The 18761-nt window shown below is 38.3% G+C and overlaps 3 protein-coding genes across 6 annotated transcripts in view; 1 reads left to right on the top strand and 2 right to left on the bottom strand.

Annotated features, from left to right (window-relative positions):
* Positions 1 to 874, bottom strand: part of SNAPC4 (small nuclear RNA activating complex polypeptide 4) — a 45168-nt gene extending 44294 nt beyond the window's left edge. For both annotated transcript variants that reach the window (XM_074294089.1, XM_074294088.1), the window contains exon 1: positions 212 to 874. The gene's annotated coding sequence lies outside the window, so the exon portion shown is untranslated. The remainder of the gene's footprint in view (positions 1 to 211) is intronic.
* Positions 875 to 4068: 3194 nt separating this feature from the next.
* Positions 4069 to 13344, bottom strand: ENTR1 (endosome associated trafficking regulator 1). Of its 2 annotated transcripts, XM_074294099.1 has the most exons (8): positions 13034 to 13344; positions 10828 to 10943; positions 10040 to 10450; positions 9559 to 9632; positions 8365 to 8476; positions 6350 to 6412; positions 5310 to 5449; positions 4069 to 4632 (listed from the first exon to the last, which is right to left on the bottom strand). In XM_074294099.1, exons 1-8 carry the CDS (start codon positions 13101 to 13103, stop codon positions 4542 to 4544), a joined length of 1077 nt encoding a protein of 358 aa, XP_074150200.1. In that variant the 5' UTR covers positions 13104 to 13344; the 3' UTR covers positions 4069 to 4541. The 2 variants fall into 2 exon arrangements, with proteins under 2 accessions (XP_074150200.1, XP_074150201.1); XM_074294100.1 differs by lacking the exon at positions 6350 to 6412 and having other exon boundaries at positions 13034 to 13319.
* A 46-nt stretch (positions 13345 to 13390) lies between these two features.
* Positions 13391 to 18761, top strand: part of PMPCA (peptidase, mitochondrial processing subunit alpha) — a 30667-nt gene continuing 25296 nt past the window's right edge. For both annotated transcript variants that reach the window (XM_074294098.1, XM_074294097.1), the window contains exons 1-3: positions 13391 to 13546; positions 17396 to 17598; positions 17827 to 17906. In XM_074294098.1, the coding sequence (XP_074150199.1) occupies positions 13461 to 13546; positions 17396 to 17598; positions 17827 to 17906 (369 nt within the window). In that variant the 5' untranslated portion in view covers positions 13391 to 13460. The remainder of the gene's footprint in view (positions 13547 to 17395; positions 17599 to 17826; positions 17907 to 18761) is intronic.

The following is an 18761-nucleotide window of genomic DNA, read 5'->3' as shown; positions in this document are numbered from 1 at the left end:
TTTTGTTCTGCTGCAAATCGCCCCCAATCTCTATCTCAGGCCTCCTCTCCTCTCCACCTGAGCCTACCCCTTCTATTAATATCGCAATTTACCCACCCTATATATTCAGTCAATTTTAGTCGTCTTCCCGTGTCCCTCCAGGGCCCCCCTATTCCTTTCCTGTCCCACTCTCACCCAGTCCCACCACGATGGGGTGTTTGTTGCTGCTTACCTTCCAGCGCCTGGAGAACCCGAGGAGGAGGAGGTTAACGGTCTTCCGGCTTTGGGCGGAAGTCGCTCCACGCCCCCTCTCACGTACCGGAAGAGCCACCTCGAGGCCGGAGGAGCCGGTCTGACGTCGCGCGGCCGGAGACGCTAGGGAGGAGAAGTAAGGAAGCGGCGGCAATCCTAAAGGCTAGAACTGGTAGGGACCTGGGGTAGCCCTTCCCCCAACAAGAGCCTCTTCCTTTCCTTTCTTTCTGTTCTCCGAGGGGGCCCTGTTCCCAGCAGCGGCCGCTCACATCCTTCGCCACGGGGCGTGCGCCTCGCGAATCGCCAGTGCCCGGGAGGTCGCCAGCGTTCCTGTGACTGCCGCCCCGACCGCTAGAAGAGGCTGCGTAGGGCGGACTGCAGAGCTGGCCCCAAGTCCATGAGACTTTTCAGGTGGTGGCTGGTCTGTGACATCCCTGGGATGTGTGGCCCTGAACACGGCTCCTTTCCTTTCCCTCCTTAGGGCTCCGAGTGCTGGAGCAGACACCGACTGAATCTGGTGGGGGGCGTTTCCTCCTCTGGTAGTCTTCCCTCGGAGGTGAGGGGAGCCTTCTTCACCAGGGCGTGAGATCGGGAAGCGTCGCTTCCTGGACTACTGAGGAAGCTCCTGGTCCCGCAGCCACTGTGGCCTCCCACAACACCCTCCTGCCTCATGTCAGGCTGGCTTCCGAATTCGGAGGGACTGAGGTGGGGGTGGCGGGGACGGGAAAGGGGAAGTTTAACGACAGTTGACTATTATAAGGAGAATAGCTTGTGGTTTGAGTATTAGTATTCCTTTAGCAACCAAGAGTGCAACCATTATATAATTTCGTGGTCTCGGGGAGCTGTTGTGGCAGAATTATTCGTCCTTGGGCTGTTCTGTCGATGAGCCTCTCCAAACCGAGTGGGATTGGTGCTGGAACAGGAGACCTGCAGTCAGTCATTGGGCGCACATCCATTCCAGCTTGATAAAATCGCTGTCAATGATGTTACTGCCTTCAAGAATTCAGGATCACCTCCATGCCTCCATGAGTAGTCATTAGAGAAGAACTTTAGTGGAGAGAAAGGAAAATGTGGAAAGGTTAACAATAAAATGTAGGTAGGCTTGGAGTGTTGAAGAAAAAATATTAATACTAATCTGAGACTTAAGCTTAAAGTCTTCTAGAAACAATTTAATTCGACATTACTCTTATGTCTGAGCCATTTGTAGTTTGGAGAGATGTCCAATCCGGCATAGTCCCCACATCCTCTTTAACATGACCGACCCAAGATTTCAAACATAAGAATGGTGTACTAGGAAAATATCTTAAAATAGCCTGGGTTAACATTCCAGAATTGGGTCAACAAGTTTACTATCTCATTTCTCCTGGACCACTGCCCTTTTTGTTCAGTCATCTTCAAGTCTTTATTACTATTTGGGGTTTTCTTGGCAGATACTGGTGTGGTTTGCCATTTCCTTCTCTAACTCAGATGAGGAAACTGAGGCAAACAGGGTTAAATGTTTAGACACTGAAGCTGAATTTGAACTCAGGTTTTTCTAATTCCAGGCCACCACTCTATCCACTTAGCTGCCCAACCACTGCCCTTACTCTTAGAATTACACTAAATGTAATGAAATCCTTCCCAAATAAAGATGAGTACTAGCCAGCATATCACACAGGTAAAGGGGAGACTGCCCTTAGATGAGTCAGTAACCAAAATACTTGTGGGACAGGGAAGACAATGATTATAAAACTTAAGAGTTTTCTTTATTTAAAACATTTGATATGACCTTTAATCCATTTCCCAAAGAAAAAAGTTCATCCTGACTTATTACCCATTTTTCCAAGAGGATTTTTCCTGGAATCTGGAGAGGGATATAGTACCTTTTGACATTTTCAATTTTATTATAGGGTTAAGTTCTATTGAGATTGGAATGATTTTCCTGAGAGAGGAGGGAAATCTATTAGAAGCATAGAATGACCCTAAGGAGGCAACTGAGCACAGTATCCATAGTGGATATACTTGGGAGCCAGAAAGAATTGGTTTCAGATCCCAACTCTGACACTTTTATAACAGAATGTGTTACTTAACTAGTTAAATAACAAGGCTAAGTTGAAACTCCATATTTCCTTCCTTTAGTTTCCTTGGTTGATCTTCCTAGGAGTTTCCTAAAATTCATTTTTGGTTCTTCCTAAGGGAGGTGGCCAGAAACAATTTCAACAACTTTCAAGTGGTGCTTAATAAATACTTGTTGATTTACTAACATCAATGGTAGTTTGTCTCTGAAATGAGCTAACCTGGCAAATTTAAGCAACTGGAGGGGAAGGGGAAGGGAATTAGTTTGGGACTCTGTTAGAAAACAATTCTACATATACCCAGAACTACTCATCTCCTTAAATACATCCCTGTAATTCTTGCCTGCAGCTATGTGAAAGCCTGTTGAGCCTGAAAGTATGTCTCTGATATACCTTAAATGAAGAGACATCCATTAACACTATAATGCAGGACATTCTTAAGAAAAAAACACCAAATTAGATATTATCTGATTTGACAAGCATGTTATGGCAACCATATAATACTTGCATTTTAGCCCTTTCACATGGTCTCATTCTATCAGTAAGAAGATAGTGTATAAATAGCACAGCAACTATTCCCTTTTATAAATGGGGGGAAAAGTCTAAGAATTAAAGCATAGCATCTAAGACTACACTGCATAGAACTCATCTAGACTCTCAGGTTTAAACCTTTTCCCATTAGAATACATTATCAAAGACAGTCCAATTTGATAAAAGAATCAGCAAGTTATATTTTAACAATTGTGTCAATCACATTAGGTGGCTAAATTCTGTTTCAGCAGTGTACTTTGACTAGCATTTCTGCAAACCAAAATTATAATGCTTAGCAGTAGTGTGTATAGATGTTGTGCATTTTACACTTTTTTTTTTGTTTGAAACCCAATTTCTTTACCTCAGTAATCAATATGATCTGCAAGAATATAAGTGCAAAAAGTTGGATACAACATGGTACTGACAAAACTGCTATCATGGGTTAGATATTCCCTAAGTGGGCCAATTAAGCTTCACTATTTGATAACCAGACTACCTGTAGTCCCAGTAAGCTGTTTTACAGATTCACCTTGCTGGCTCCAAGCATCAAACTCAGAATTAGTAAAACTTAATCAATTTTAAATCAACTGAAATGGAATACCCTGCAGGTGATGAAGTAGTATTATATAATGTTTGAACATGAAGGGCAGCTGGTTTTGTAAGAAATGAAGTTGCAAACACATCCTAATTTAGTAAGTAGCAAAGCTGTCACATTATAGAGGTGGAAAAAAACTACAATTTATTTTTTTTTTAAAAAACCATTTACATCAAACAGCAAAAGACCTATAGAATTTTAGTGTTTTTATCCACATCATAGAAAAATTCTGGAAAGGCAAAGGAAAGAATGTTCCCATGCCAACCTAGAAACTGTTGCAACCTAAATTTTGCTGTAAAAATGTCATTTGAAAAACTTAGCAATACACTGCAGCAGTAGAGTTGGTATTTAAATATTAAGAAACCTGATAAAAAAAAAAAAAAGGTACACTTAATGAGTTTAACATTATGGAATATTTACTGAACAATTCCTGTAGCAAACTTAGAAAAGTAGTAGCACATTGGTACTTTGGATCTGTTACAATTCATAGTACTTTAGTTGGTACTATTAGCCTGCATATCTATATATATATATATCTATGTTTTAAAACTATATTTCTTGAAGGCACAAGTGTGAACCTTCAAGTCTTTAGGAACATGAGGAGATACTTGAGGCACAGATTCCCTAGGCAAAAGTCAGTAGTCTCTACTATGTACATTTTGTGTTATAATTTTTATTCTTTTTTTTTCTTTCTTTAAAGGGAGTGTTAACAAAAGACACTCAAGTTAGGCTCATTTTGCAATTAACATCCAGGAAATACTATAATAGACAATAGAAAGCAATACTTATTCCAGAACTCATTTTCATGTTTAGAAAATTCCCTAAAAACAGATTATTTCCCCCCCCCTTTTCAACTGTTGGTAAGTCTTTGTTTATTAGAATTTGTGAAATATGACAATTCACCTAAAAGAGTTAATATAAACTGCAGACCCACCTCAAGTCCAACAGTTGCCACCCAACTGAGTTTTAAGGCTAATAACTCTGTTTTAGGTTATGAAATTTGTATTTCGTGATGAGTACTGAGGAAGATGACTGCATATTTAAAGACACAATTGTTTTCCCCAAATAAAGCAAGAAGTGATTACAGCATTTCAGCAGAGCTTTAAGCTAGAAGACATTTCAGCAGTTTGTCAAGGCTCTTCTTTAATTTCAGAAATTCTGTCTATGGATTTAAGGATTTCAGCAACAAGATTCAATGTTTCAGCTCCAGAAAGCAACTGCCTAGAATGAAAACATAAACAGATATAAAATGTACACTTTTTCTTTCCTTCTTTAATTGTAAGCTCCTTGGGGGTAGATCTCAATCTTTACTTCTACCCTGACAAAGCCTTGTACACTGTAGGCATGCAATAAATATTTGCAAAATTAATCAGTGTGTGTCATTTACAGTGCCCAATTGTAGCAAGAAACACATTAAAAGGTAGGAAATTCTAGAATACAAAAAAAAAGGTAGAAAAAAGCAGATTAGCTCCTATGTTTTAAACAAAACTAACAAAATGGATTAATGAGTTCACTCAAAAGATAATTACACTATTCCTATCTTCCTATGAGAAAAAAAAAAAAAAAAAAAAATGGGGGCAGCTAGGTAGTAAAGTAGATAGAGCACCAGTTCTGAAGTCAGGAGGACCTGAGTTCAAATTTGGCTTTTGACACTTAACACTTCCTAGCTATGTAACCCTGAGCAAGTCACTTAGCCCCAATTGCCTCAGCAAAAAAAAAATAAATCACCAATTCCATGCCATCTATCTTCTGAGTACATCAGATATGACATAGAAAGAACAGTATCTTTCTTATTCCCAATAAGCTTACTCATCATATCAGCTATACTAGGAAGATTTTTTTAAAAATTGGACATACCCATCATGCAACAATGTCCCAAAATCATACAGAAAACTTACTTTATTGAACTATGTGCATTGTTCATGACAACTCGGAGATTTTGCAAAGCAACATCTGTGTTTTGTTTAACTACTGTCAAATTGGCACATTGACCAGATCGAAGGGCTTCATTGTCTCTCTTATAATTAGTAAGCTGAGCCTTTAGAAGAAAGATAATATGATTTAATTAAGATAAATTAGGATTATTAAGACATACAAAGTAAAACACTGGGTATAACCGCATGTTTGTGGTACCTTTCTCATTAGAACAAACTAGCAATTGGAGTAGTTAGGAAGTTTTGCTAGCTGATAACCTATAAACTTATTACCTCATTGTTGCATTGGCACAACTAGCTTTGCTTCTGTGAAATCTAGGAATAGCTTATGTTTTTTCCTTGACAAAAGAATCAAATCTATACATTAAAAAATATTTTCCACATACAGTATCTGAAGCTAAAATTATGTCCTCAGTTCTTGCATTTTCCCTCTAGCATTATCTCTACTAAAGTTTTTTGAGGGCAAGGGCTGCTTTAAGTCATTTTTAAAGTAGTATGGTATAATGACAAGAGCACTCAATTTAGGTTCAAAAGACCTAACTCAATCTCAGTCCTATCACTTATTGCCTATATGACCTGTTAGCAAGTTAAGTGCATATATTCTGAACTGAGATCTTATAAATATCCATTGACTTGAACCTCTCCATGGGTTTTCTCCTCAACAAAATGGAAATGATTTTATCTACTCTACCAACCTCATAGGTCTGACAAAAGAACCAAATGAGAATGTATATAAAAAATTGTAAACTACTGTACAAATATGAGAAAATATTAATGTTATTATGTAAGTGTTGATAGAATTAAATTTAAGTAAAATAATGAATCATTCAGTTATGGAATCATAAATTCTAGGACTTATCCCAATTCCTTTGAATTTAGCCCAATTAAAGAAGGAAAGGGGAAAATATTAAGGGTTCACTTCCATGTTTCCTTTCTTGCACTAATTTGCAGTGAAACAGTGACACATGATATGCGTCCAGGAAGAAACTAAAAATGTATTTTACCTGGAGCATATTTATTTCCTGCTTCAGTTTTGTAACTTGATTTTCTGCCTTCACAGCCCGCTTCTGTTACAAGAAAACCACTGACATTATAATAGTAAATTCTGAAAGCCATTTAAAACATATGGTTATTCATTTATTCAACAAACATTTATTAAGTGCCTATTACACTGCTAAATTCTGGGGATACAAATATAAAAATAACCAGTACCTCACAGTCAAGAAACTTTCATTCTATTGAGGGAAGTAAAATTTATATTAAAAATTAAATACAGAATATATACAAAGCAATTTCTAGGGGGAGTCATTAGCAACTAGGGAGGGGAAGGTTAAGCTTCCAGGGATGGTATTTGAATGAGCTTTGAATGAAGTCAGGGATTTCTAGAGGCAAGAGATAGGGGAGGGAAACCCAGATACAAAGGACAGAAGAACACAGAGCATGAGCAAACGCACAAAGAGGGGATACAGAATATCACATATGAAGAATAGCAATCAGGTCAATTTGGCTAGAATGCTGAAAATGTGAAGAATAGTAATATGCAATAAGTCTAGAAATATATAGGCTGAACCAGATTGTAAAGAGGTTTAAAAGTCAAATGGAAGAGTTTATATTTTACCAGAGAGGGAAGAGTGGGGTTCTGAGCTTCCTGATCATGAAAAGTATTATATCAGACCTGTACTTTAGGAATACCACCTTGGCACCTGTGTAAGGACAGACTGGAAAAAGGAGAGGATAGAAGCAGATAGACCCATTAGACTATTATAATAGTGAAAGCAAAAAATAAATGAGGGCCTGAACTAGAGTGGCAACTGTAGGTCTAGAGAGAAGAGGTAGATAGAAAACACATTATGGAGATAGAATCAAAAAGAAATGGCCAATGACTGGATGTGAGGAATGAGAGAAAGGAAGATTATAGATATTAATATAAAAAAAAATTGATAATGCTAGTCATATACAAATTTGGTAAAGTATCCTGATAATTTAACCTGCTTTCTCCTTAAATACCCATACAGGAAATGGAGACCTGCTATTTTATTACTGGATTCCAGAACATCTAAATGAATATTCTTAACCAAATTTTGGAAGAGGTTAAATTTGAAAGCTTTTAAACTTCCTAAAAGATAATTTCAACTCTCAAAGAAAGGTATATCTAGTACCTAGATACTTTAAAAATGCTTGTTGAATTAAATCACATTCCATTGTCATTTGTGTCTACCACAATATAAGTACTTAAGCATTAAAATAATGTTTGTTGCAGGTAAATACCAACTGCAAATTTACTATTTTCAAACTAAAAGTTAAATAAAATTGATATTTTATCCAAGAAACCCACCAAAAGATTTTTATGCACTTAAAATCTGGTCAATTCATACAATTTCTAATCAGTAATTTAAAAAGGATCTTAAACTGTCTGCCCACAATAAGAATACTTTTTATAATATTCCAAATAGGCATTTATCAATGTCTGAAAACCTCCCAATGACAAGATATTAATTTTCTTACCATTCCATTCTAGCTCAGAATAAGCCAACTATTTTGTATTCTATAGCCATTTTGGATGGTCAAAAGCAGCTCTCCCATCTCTTTCTCCAAAAAATTGATTACAAGATCCTATTTGTAATCCAATTTTACATAAAGATATTATGAGTCAATCGAACACATAGAATACCTGGACTTTTTGCTGTGACTAAACCTATAATTTTATGAGTACAGCAAACTTCCAGTAAGGAAATTACCGACAACCAGGTCAGATAAGACATCTACTTAGGAATTTAACCACTGTAAAGGTCTGTGGAGATTAAGATGCAAAGTGATTTTACCTAGGGATAGTTATAATAACTAGCTATGTTACAGCTCAACAAAATGTACAAAATATTGAAATAATGCTAAATTAATCTTCTAGCTGATTGATAATAGATAATTCATTCCTCAAAGAAATTTTCTTGACACTTATGCTCTCCTAGAAAACAAATTTTAAAGAAACAATTTTCAAAAAAATTAAAAAAAATTTTTTTACAGTCATCAATTCAAGATTCTGTTCCACTTGTTGTACCACCGATTCAAGATCATGATAGTCGCTTTCCTCTTTCATCATTTTTGCTTCCAATTTTCGCTCAAGTGTTCTTACCCTTATTAGGACAAGGAAAAAGATAGGTTATTTTAATGACTATGATTCCTGCACAGAAGGCTTTGGTTAAGTCACAAATAACTTATAAGCATCTCTCAATTAATTTTTAAAAATAGATGATTAAGTGTTTTAAGAGTTTAAATCTCTTTACATTCATTATCTTATAGCATCTCATACCAACTTGGTGATCCCCAATTTTTTTCTTTTTTTGCTGAGGCAATAAGGATTAAGTGATTTGCCCAGGGTCACATAGCCAGGAAGTGTTAAGTGTCTGAGGTCAAATCTGAACTCAGGTCCTCCTGACTTCAGGGCTGATTAACTCTATCCACTACATCAACTAGTTGCCCTAGTGATCCCCATTTTACAGATGAAAAAACTGAGGCTCAGCAAGCTTAAATAACTTGCTCAGAATTACAATTATGCCCAAGACAAGATTTGAAAAAAAAAGATAAATTATATCTAGTCAAAGGGCTGAGTTCAAATCCTGGCTCTGCCACTTTCTATATAATCTTAGACAAAATATGTAACTTCTTGGGGCCTCCATTTCCTCATCTGTAAAAAGAGGATCTTAAGACTATATGCCTTCCAAAGTAGCTTCAGGCTCTAACTTGATGAACCTGGCATCACTGAGTCCAAATCCAATATCTCTCTCATTTCAAATTAACAACTGACATCTATGTACAACTTTAAAGTTTGTAACATACTTTTGTATACACTCTCATTTGGGCAAGATAGATATCACAGGTATATTAAGTAACATCCTTTTTACAGAAGAGAAAACTGAGGCTCTGCAAGGTCACCCATGTGGTAGGAGAGGTGAGACTAGAACTCCTGTGTTTTGCAAGGCTAACACTGTAACCTCTCTGCCATGCTGTATCCCATACAACAACTCTATTACATAACTCAATAAAAAAATTTAATGAAAAATTCATCAGGAAACCTTTAAACAAGAAAAAACTTTACCATAGTCATCCCTTAAAATACAGACAGTAATAGTTAAGCTATTACCTTCCACTGACATAAATTAATCCTTTGAAAATAAAAATAAATGAAACTCATATTACTACATAGAAGTGTACATACATTTCTGTCTGAGATTCAGAAAAGTTCTGAATCTCATTAATTTTTCTTCTTAGCTTAATGTTTTCTTCTCTGAGCTGCAGAAAATGGAAAAGAAAATTAGAAATTAGATCCTGCATACAACTAGTCATGAAATTTCTTATTTGTAAAAGTAAAGAAATTTAAGACAATGGTTAAAAATGTTTAGGTTTCCAAGATGTCTTATCCAACTATGACACAAGTATACTATTGTATTCACATCTCCTGTACTTGCATTCATCACACAGTACTGTTTAAAACAGCTGCATTCATATCTGTGAGCAAGGCCAAAATAACTAACCATAGTAATCATCAAACTGCAGCAGCACATTAGGGCTGATTGTTCTTTGCTCCAAAGACATAAAAGGTCACTAGGAAAGCAAGATCAATAGTTTTTCTCCATGAAAAACTTCCCAAGATATTTGAGATTTATCAGATAGGTGAAGAGCATTCCATCTACACTTACTGCTTCATAGCTTATCTGCAGCGATCGAAAATGCCTATCTCCCAAGTATTCTCCGCGAACAGCAAACTCTTTGTTTGTGTTGTTCACTTGAGATGTAGGAGAAACACATGAGTCACTATCATTTAAAGTCCATGGACCAAGAGACTCGATGCCTGGCAGTTCAGGTGGGTTGGAAAAAAAGGAAATATATGTACTACGTGGTGATGGGCTAGTATTAACTCTGGAAGCATGAGTTTGTTCCATGGCAGATGGCCGATAAGTCCCACTCCAGTCATCATCTTCATCTTCATCCAACAAATCTCCAGCACCAGTTGGATCTTGGAAAAAAGGTTCCTCATATTCTAAACTATATCCTACAGTTTTAGAAGTTGGGGAATTATTTTCAAGTCCTAATGTATGTCTTGTGGATTCCTAAAGAAAAAGAAAATCAAAAATTACATTGAAGAGTTTATTAGTCTAATGTCTTTTGATATAATACTAATTTAATAATTTTTACAGTCTTATGATTCAATATATTTTCTATTTCACAACAAAATAGCTCATTTTGTTTAAAAGAGATAAGCTGAGTAGATGGAACACAATAAAAATTGTCAGATGTGGCATTACAGTAAAACTTAACTATGTAAAATGAGTTATATGATTTTACTTTATAGCACCAGTGATGTCAAACTCTTTCATGATTAACAATACCCTAAAGCAAAATGTAAATCAGTAGCAAAAATTCATTGAGCTCCCCCCCTCCCACCTCTCCCCCCTTATTGAATTTATTGAAAAAATTTTAAAGTTACCTTAGTGTAAATTCTAGTATTGGTTGTCTCCTCTTTGGACAGGCCAAGGTTCTTGGTTTTTAGAAATTCTTTAAAAGAAAATGGATTTGCCTCATCTAGATCTTCAAGATTATCATCTAAAATAAGAAAATCATATTTTATAGGAGCATAAAAATCATATTTCATAGGATCCAGATTTATTAAAAGGGAACATTCTTTTTAGTTTTTCTTATAAACAATTATCATCTAATCCAGATTTAGGAACACTAAGCCCCATACTGGCCCAGGATAATTGATGTTAACAAGGTAAAAGTGCTGAACTGAAGTGAACTGAGGTGCCATTAAGACACAAGAAACTTAACACTTCCTAGGAACAAGACACCTCTATAAGTAATTCCATTCTAAATTCTTTCATTCTTTTTCCTTTACCTCAGAGGACCTGGAAACTATCTCAAGTTTCTATATTCACTCTGACTTGCTTTAATTTTCTACTTACTTTTTTCAATCTCCCATACTTATAATTAACTGCACTATCCTGATTTCCAGAACCTCCTAAGCCACAGTGTTTTTTCACACCTTCTTTCTAGTCCTTCTTAGAATTTTTGTCAACTGCCATAGATCTCCAATCTTATTGCTTTCCTCAAAGCCTCAACTCCTTCCTTCCCCAAGCCAGGATCTAACCTGAAGCTCTTTTATTGTTAAGAATGCAACTTCATTTCACTCCAAGCTGGGATAGTTTTTCTCCTGTTGAAGACTCATTTGTGCACCATATTACACTCATTTATTCAGCATTCCCACCTGTTTTGTGTTTTCCCATTTCCACACTTTTACCTATGCCTTTTTCCTCCTCCTTATCAAGGCTTATCCAAATCTTACCCATATTTCAAAGCCCAACTCTAACCTTCCTTTTCCCCTCCCAAACCTCATCGCCTCATAGCAATCTCTTTCAATCAATTTCTTTCAGATACTTCCTGAAGCTCATTAATTTTCCTAATTTCTTTTTATCGAGTATCTACTATGTACATAGCACAGTACTAGGTGCTAAAGAAGATTAAAAAAAGAAAAGACACAGTCTAAAGGGTCTAGTTGAAAGAATAAGAAATATAAAAAAAGTAAAGAATGTAACATGTCATACAAAGTGCTTTAAAATCAGTGCTATGTAAATCGGTAACAAATGCTTTTAGATTTTAAGTTCCTTGAGAGCAGAGATAGCATCTTTCCCAGAGTAGCTTCTGCTAAGGTAAATATTTGAGTGACAAGTCATAGCTGCTGTCCTGGAAATACTTACAGTCTATGCAATCACATGGTATACAAAAAAGATTAAATAACACAAAAGTTGTCATAAGCCAAATGGGCAGTTTGAATGAGTGAAATGCAATGTAGCAGTGGGCACCTTCAAAATGCAATTTGAACATTTCAGGACTCTCATTTGGAAGACCCCGAATGCACAAATGTGATGGCAATAAAAAGTCACAGTGCTGGACTTCGAAGAGTTTAAATCATAGCTCTGTCAGCAACTATTTATGGGCCCCTGTCTTTTCCCGTCCTATCTATCGAGAGACTACAGCTGAATTTTTTTTATTCTCTTCTTTAACAGGTGACTTTATGGCTCAGTATGGACAATCAGAGAAGCCACTGGACCGATTAGAGTCAACTGCAAGACCCCTGGAGTTAGAACGGTGCAAGGGGCTCCCTGAGAAGGAAGTGCCGCCAACTAACAATTAGGGCAAAACTTTGACCTCTTCTGGCCCTTTTTTGCCCATCTGTACAATGGCTGGGACTTTCCGGAATGGACGATTCTGTGATATGCAAAATTAAAGGGCAGAGGGAAATGATAGTTAGAGGTTCTTAGAAATGCCTTTCAGAAGGGTCCACAGCAAGCCTGTGGCGCCCACCAGTTGTTTTCTCTTCCATAAAACCGGCAGTTGCGAACCCTGCGTCTTTAAAACAATTGGCAATCTAAGTGACTCTCCCCGTTTCCCCTACTCCTGGGGGAACTTCTCATATACATAATCAGAGAGCAGCGTTAGATCTGGGCTGGTGTTCCCTGGAGGCTGAGCCAGCAGCCGGGGAGAAGGAGCGCCGGCCGCCGGGGGCAACCAACTCAATTTCCATCCCCGTACTGGGAGATGGTCTACAAGACCTCCAGATAACCGTGCTCTCAGCTCCAGCGCCCAAAGGAAAGGAGTGGGTCAGGAGGGAGGGAGGCCCGGCCGCTAGGTCTCACCGTCCTGGATGACGAGGCTCCGGGCTCGGGACAGCGGGGTGAGCCCCGTGCGGCGGGTGTAGCCGGACATCCCCGCACGGCCTCGATTCTGCCCGCGGACGGAGCCAGACCTCCACTACCTGGGCTCCATGGTTTCGGATCAGCTCGTCCTGCCTCAGCTCCGCTCCGCTCCGCCAGGCTTCGCCCGGCTAAGCTTGTCTCAACTTTTGCCCGGGCCTGGGCCCTCCTCCCGTTCCTCCGATCTCCTGCCCCTCCGCGGTTCCTCGCGAGGTCGCTTCCGCCCCGCCCACCGGGCGCCGGAAGTGCAATCTGCAGGCCCGCGTGTAGGTCGCGCCGCCGACGGCGGCTGCTGCCAAACCGCGGGGGCGTGGCCGGGAAGAGGCGGGGAAGCGGAAGTGACCGCAGAAGCGCTGGGCGGAGGCACAAGATGGCAGCAGCGATGGTGGCCGTAACGGGAGCAGCTGGAGCTGCTGTGCTCTGTGGACGGGGCGTCTGGGGCCGCTCTCGCTTGAGGTGAGAGGGATGAGGCTGGAGGACTGACTGACGGGCAGAAAGATGGAGGGACAAGGGCCAAATACGGGGAAAGGCCAGGACTGGCCGGCCCTGACTCAGGCCCCTCGGGCGTGACTCCGGCGGAGGCTCCGAGGGGCCCAGCCCGTGACTACAGCCTCGCTTCCCGCTCTCGAGGCGCCACCCTCTAAAATCTTCGCCCTTCGGAGCTGCTGGGGGTCATTTTATGTACTCCCCTGTTCCCGGCTAGCCGGCGGACCACTCAAAGTTTTTTCCACCTGGAAGTGAGCACATGGCAGAACAGGACCGGACTGTGTGGCCATGTGTAAGCCACTTAGATTCAGGAACGGGAGAATTATGGAGGCCAAGTAATTTGTTTGGTCTCCTCACTTAACAGGAGAAAACTGAGACACGCGTTCCCAAAAGCACTTACCCAAAATCGCTACATAATAAGTGTAGGGCCTCTACTTAATCGTCCTTGAGATTAAGCTTCCCCGAAAACATGCAGTTCTTGACCGATATGCTGCTTATCTTTTCCCATTAAAAACTTGCCAAGAGTGCAGAAGCATCCTGGCCCAGTTCAGATGCAAAGAGAAGGCACTGTATCTTCAAGTACTCTGTACCTACTAGAAAATAGCCTCGGGCTCGCTAGGTGGCGCAGTGGAGAAAGCACTGCTCCTGGGAGTCAGGAAGACTTGAGTTCAAATGCTGCCTCAGTCTCACTTAATACTGTGACTGCGGGCAAGTCACTTATTCCCAATGCCTTTCCTTCTCTCCAGTATGCCCTGTACTTGTCATATGTTCCTTCAGCCTAGACTGCCTTTCCTGTAACCCATGTCCCTTTCAGAAGGAAGGGTAATACTGTTTTGCATGCAATCCCCTACTTTTATGGCTTAAAATATCCTTCCCCTTTCCTGCTTGGGCATATGTCTTATCTAAAGTTCAACTCAAAAGTAATCTTCATGAAGCCTTCTTTTATTATCAGATGGTAATAATTAAATCCACTTGGGACTTCATTTAGTGTATTCTGTATTCTTCTAAATTTTGTGCATAATTGTTATTGATGTGATTTATTTCCATATTAGACTGTAAACTATATGTGTTATAGATCATGTGATGTTTAAATTTGTATCTCTCAACACCTGCCTTAATGCCATACACACAGATGATTAATAAATGCTTGTTGAATTAAATTGGACTTAGAAGAATTGAATTAGATATTTTTACAGGTTTCTTTTGGCTATAAAAGGCTATGATTTCTTCTCTGTCACTTAGAGATTTGACATAGCAAGGCCTAACAATTCTTGATTATAAGAATGCAGAATACTTTCTCTATACTACTTACTCTAAAATAGGGTAAATGTATCCCCCCTTACATATAAGGAAAATTGAGAGCAATTGTCATAGTAATACATCTTGTAAATATCACAGCCAGAATTAAAACCTAGATCTTCTGATTATTTCTGACTGCTGTTTATTTTCTGCTGCTAGTTATGGAATTCAAGCTGAGTACTAATATTCTTGTCATAACAGTCTAGTTTTTCTTTGTCAAATCCATCAGTGTATTGTGTCCTGCTTTAGTTATGTTCACTGTTGCTATTCGTACTGTTATTGATTAGGATGGTGGTCTCATGACTGGAAAGCCAGTCAATTGATTAATTTTTTCTGTATAGGCTTTCTAAATGTCATTGTTCATTGCTATACTTTATGACTTGGATTAAGATCTATATTCCCTGGTCCAGTCCTGTAAGGTTTCTCTGATACCTGAATGCCAGAAATTCTCAGACTGTAGACTGCTGATGACAAAGGGAAGCCAGATGATTGTTCTCCCTCCATCAGGTTAAGCAACTTCTTTGGCTGGCAGGATGTATTGCACTCTCCCCCTTCAGAAAAGGGTAAAAGTCACATACCTCTATGTGGCCCCATAAAAACATGGGAACTAGAAACAGCTTATTAGAGAGCTCCTTGCCCATTGCCCTCACAGAAGAAGAAACTGAGATGGTATTAGGTAAAATGATGACAATGTCACTCAGCAAATTAATAGCAAAGTTGTGACTTGAATTCTGATATCTAAACTATTGTTCATTTCACTATGCTACTTTCCCCCCTTTTCCTGAGGAATGCCAGGTAACTTGAACTTAATCATAGGGATTAGTGACATAAATATTAGGGAAGAATTTTCACCTATTACATGTGCTGGAGGGGAATATAGCATAATTCAATTTGAGAATGACTTTAATTTTTCATTGTATGGCTTTATAGGACACGATCAGAATGTTGTTGTTTGAAATGATAGCTTTAGAACTGGAAACTTCAGAGGCAATCTAGTCCCAACTCCTTTATTTTACAAATGAAGAAACTGAAACGTAGGGAAGTTATTGTGACCCACAGTTACAGCTTGTAAATGCCAAAAGTGGTATCTGAACCTGCTTCCTCCAGCTCCTCAGCCAATTCCTTTTCCAATATTCAGCCACTTTCCATAAGAGATCTTTCCATGATTTAAAGAAGCCACTGGAACCAAAGGGTTCCTAGCCTAATGACTTTCCAGCCAGTAAATTTGACTTTAGCTTTTGTGGTAGTTAACACTAACTAGCATCTGTGTATACATTATGTAAAAAGCTTTGCCTTATTTCATCACAAATTTTTCTTTCACAATGTCTCACTGAAACCCTGTACAAATATAACTAGAATCATATTTTTTAAACATACGTCTTTTAAAGGATCTTTAGTTTTGTCAATTCGGGAACTTTCCACTAATCCACTCAATTCCTAACAATTCTAGGATTTAGTAGATTCTTTCCTTTTGCAGTTATTATGGCCAAATAAAGATCACATTACAGTCACAGTAGTGATAAGTTTTTTCAAATTTAGGTAAGTGCCCTCTCCTCCCTCTCCTCTCTTTTTTCTTCTCCTTTTCCTTCATCCTCCTCTTCCTTTCCCTCTCCCTCCCCCCTGCCCCTCAACCAGACTCAAAAGATTTTTCATCTTGGGAGAAATTGAAACAAATTAAATGGATTAGCTAATGACACATGGTTAGTCATTAAAGAAACAAGAACTAGAGTTCAGATTTCTTAAATCTCCATCTGATATTTTTTCCATAGGATTTGGATTTGGAGATCTTCAAAGTCATCTAGTTCAACCTCATTATACAAATAGGGAAAAATAAGTCCAGAAAGGTTCCATTCAAGGGCACACAGGTAGTATGTGTCTGGGCAAGGAATGATAAACGCGGAATCTAGAGCTAAAAACAATATTTTAAATTATCTAGTCAGTCTTTTCCTAAATAAGAGTAAATCGCTATATTGGTCTAGCACAATTAAGTACTTACTCTCTGCAGGCTCTATGCTATGCACTGAGGATACAAAGACAAAATAATAATAATTCCTGCCCTCTTGGAGCTTAAACTCTACAAAACAAGTTGTACACATAAGTAGATGCAAAAATAGACAAAATAAATACAGTGTAAATTTAGGGAGGTCTAAGTGCGTCAGGATGGTATTAGAGCTTCAGAGCAAGAGGGTAAGAGGAGGAGATCAGGAAAGGCTTCATGTTTGGAGGTGCACTTGAGCTTCACTTCGAAGGATTTTAGAGAATAAACAGTGAAGAGGGGGTACATTGCTGGCATGGGACAACCTGTGCAAAGGATTTAAAAGCCAAACTGAGGGATTTAGAATCAGATTTTCTATTTACTGGTCTAATGCTCATTCCTTTAGGATACAAGAATGTGTGTAATGTCCTTTGGAAAGGAGGATCTTAATTATGCATATATCATCTATGTGAAGGTGGCTGTCATTTGTTATCTAATAATCATGAGTAACTACTATTTTAATTGAACATGCATCTCTGCTTTAGGTTTGGACTGACTGCATACAGACGGTTTAGTAGTGGCAGTGCATACCCCAACATTCCTCTCTCTTCTCCTTTACCTGGAGTGCCGAAACCTGTTTTTGCAACAGTTGATGGACAGGAAAAATTTGAAACCAAAGTCACAACATTAGAGAATGGACTTCGGGTGGCATCCCAAAATAAATTTGGACAGTTTTGTACAGTAGGAAGTAAGTATGTTTGCTGGTTAATGGCCAGTTATTTGTCTCATTTTAGTATGTAAATGTCTTATAGCAAGCCAGAATATTTACATTTTTTATTGGACATAGTAAAAATGGAAAAAATTGTTTGACTTAGTCATAGTCAGTCATTGAGTACTTTAGGAAATTTGGGTTTAGATGATAGCATTCTCTATAAATTCTAGTTTAACATGTTAATTTTTTTTCTTTTTTTGTCAGTTCTAATTAATTCAGGATCAAGACATGAAGCAAAATATGTTGGTGGAATTGCTCATTTTTTGGAAAAACTGGCATTTTCGGTTAGTATCTGACTTGTAATTTTGGAGAATGTGCTTGTAGATGGTTACTGAGTAAATAGTCTGGTTATTCAGACTTCCTCATCTCTTCTTGATTATAGCAATAGCCTCCTAAGTGTTCTTCCTGCTTTAAATCTTTTCTTTCTCCACTCCTCCTATAAACACAGCTGCCAAAATGATTTTCCTAAAGTGTAAGTGTGATTATATCATTTCCCTACCCAATAAATTCTACTGACCCTTGTTACTTCTGATATTAGTTCATCTCTTTAGCTTTTGAAATCCTAAAAAACATGAGCCCTAATTTATTTTTCTTACTTTAATATACATTGTATGATGTACTACCTTCTCTGCTATGCCTCTGCACTGATTGTCTCCTGTGCCTAGAATCTGCTTCCTCTTTATGATGACCTCTTAGAATTCCTGATTTCGTTCAAGTACTACATTCTATATGAAGTTTTTCTTGATTCCTCCCAGCTGTTGGTCCTTAGTCCATCCCCTTCCTTCCAAAATGATCTAGTATTCATTTTGTATGTTGTTTGGATATACTTAAGTATATTCTTATTGTTTTCCTTAATCGAATTTAAGGGGAACCTTTGAGGGCAGAGACTTTCATTTTTATCTTTGTATCCCCAAGGCCTGTAAGTATACCATATGGTAGGCACTTAATAAATGCTTGCTGTTTGGTTGATTATCAGGTTAGACTGCATGGTCACTGTAATAACTGTAAAGAAGCAAATATTGATGACTAAAAACAATTTTGGTGAAGTAGAAAGGATATATTTGGACATAGTTTTCATATCAGCAAAGAAAACCAAAAGGAAATCAGTAAAGAAACCAAATTAAACCACTAAATTATTA

This window comes from Sminthopsis crassicaudata, chromosome 2, assembly GCF_048593235.1.
Source record: "Sminthopsis crassicaudata isolate SCR6 chromosome 2, ASM4859323v1, whole genome shotgun sequence".
In the NCBI taxonomy this organism is placed as follows: Eukaryota; Metazoa; Chordata; class Mammalia; order Dasyuromorphia; family Dasyuridae; genus Sminthopsis; species Sminthopsis crassicaudata.
The sequence above is the reverse complement of the archived record's forward strand: the minus strand, read 5'-3'. Positions and strand labels throughout refer to the sequence as shown.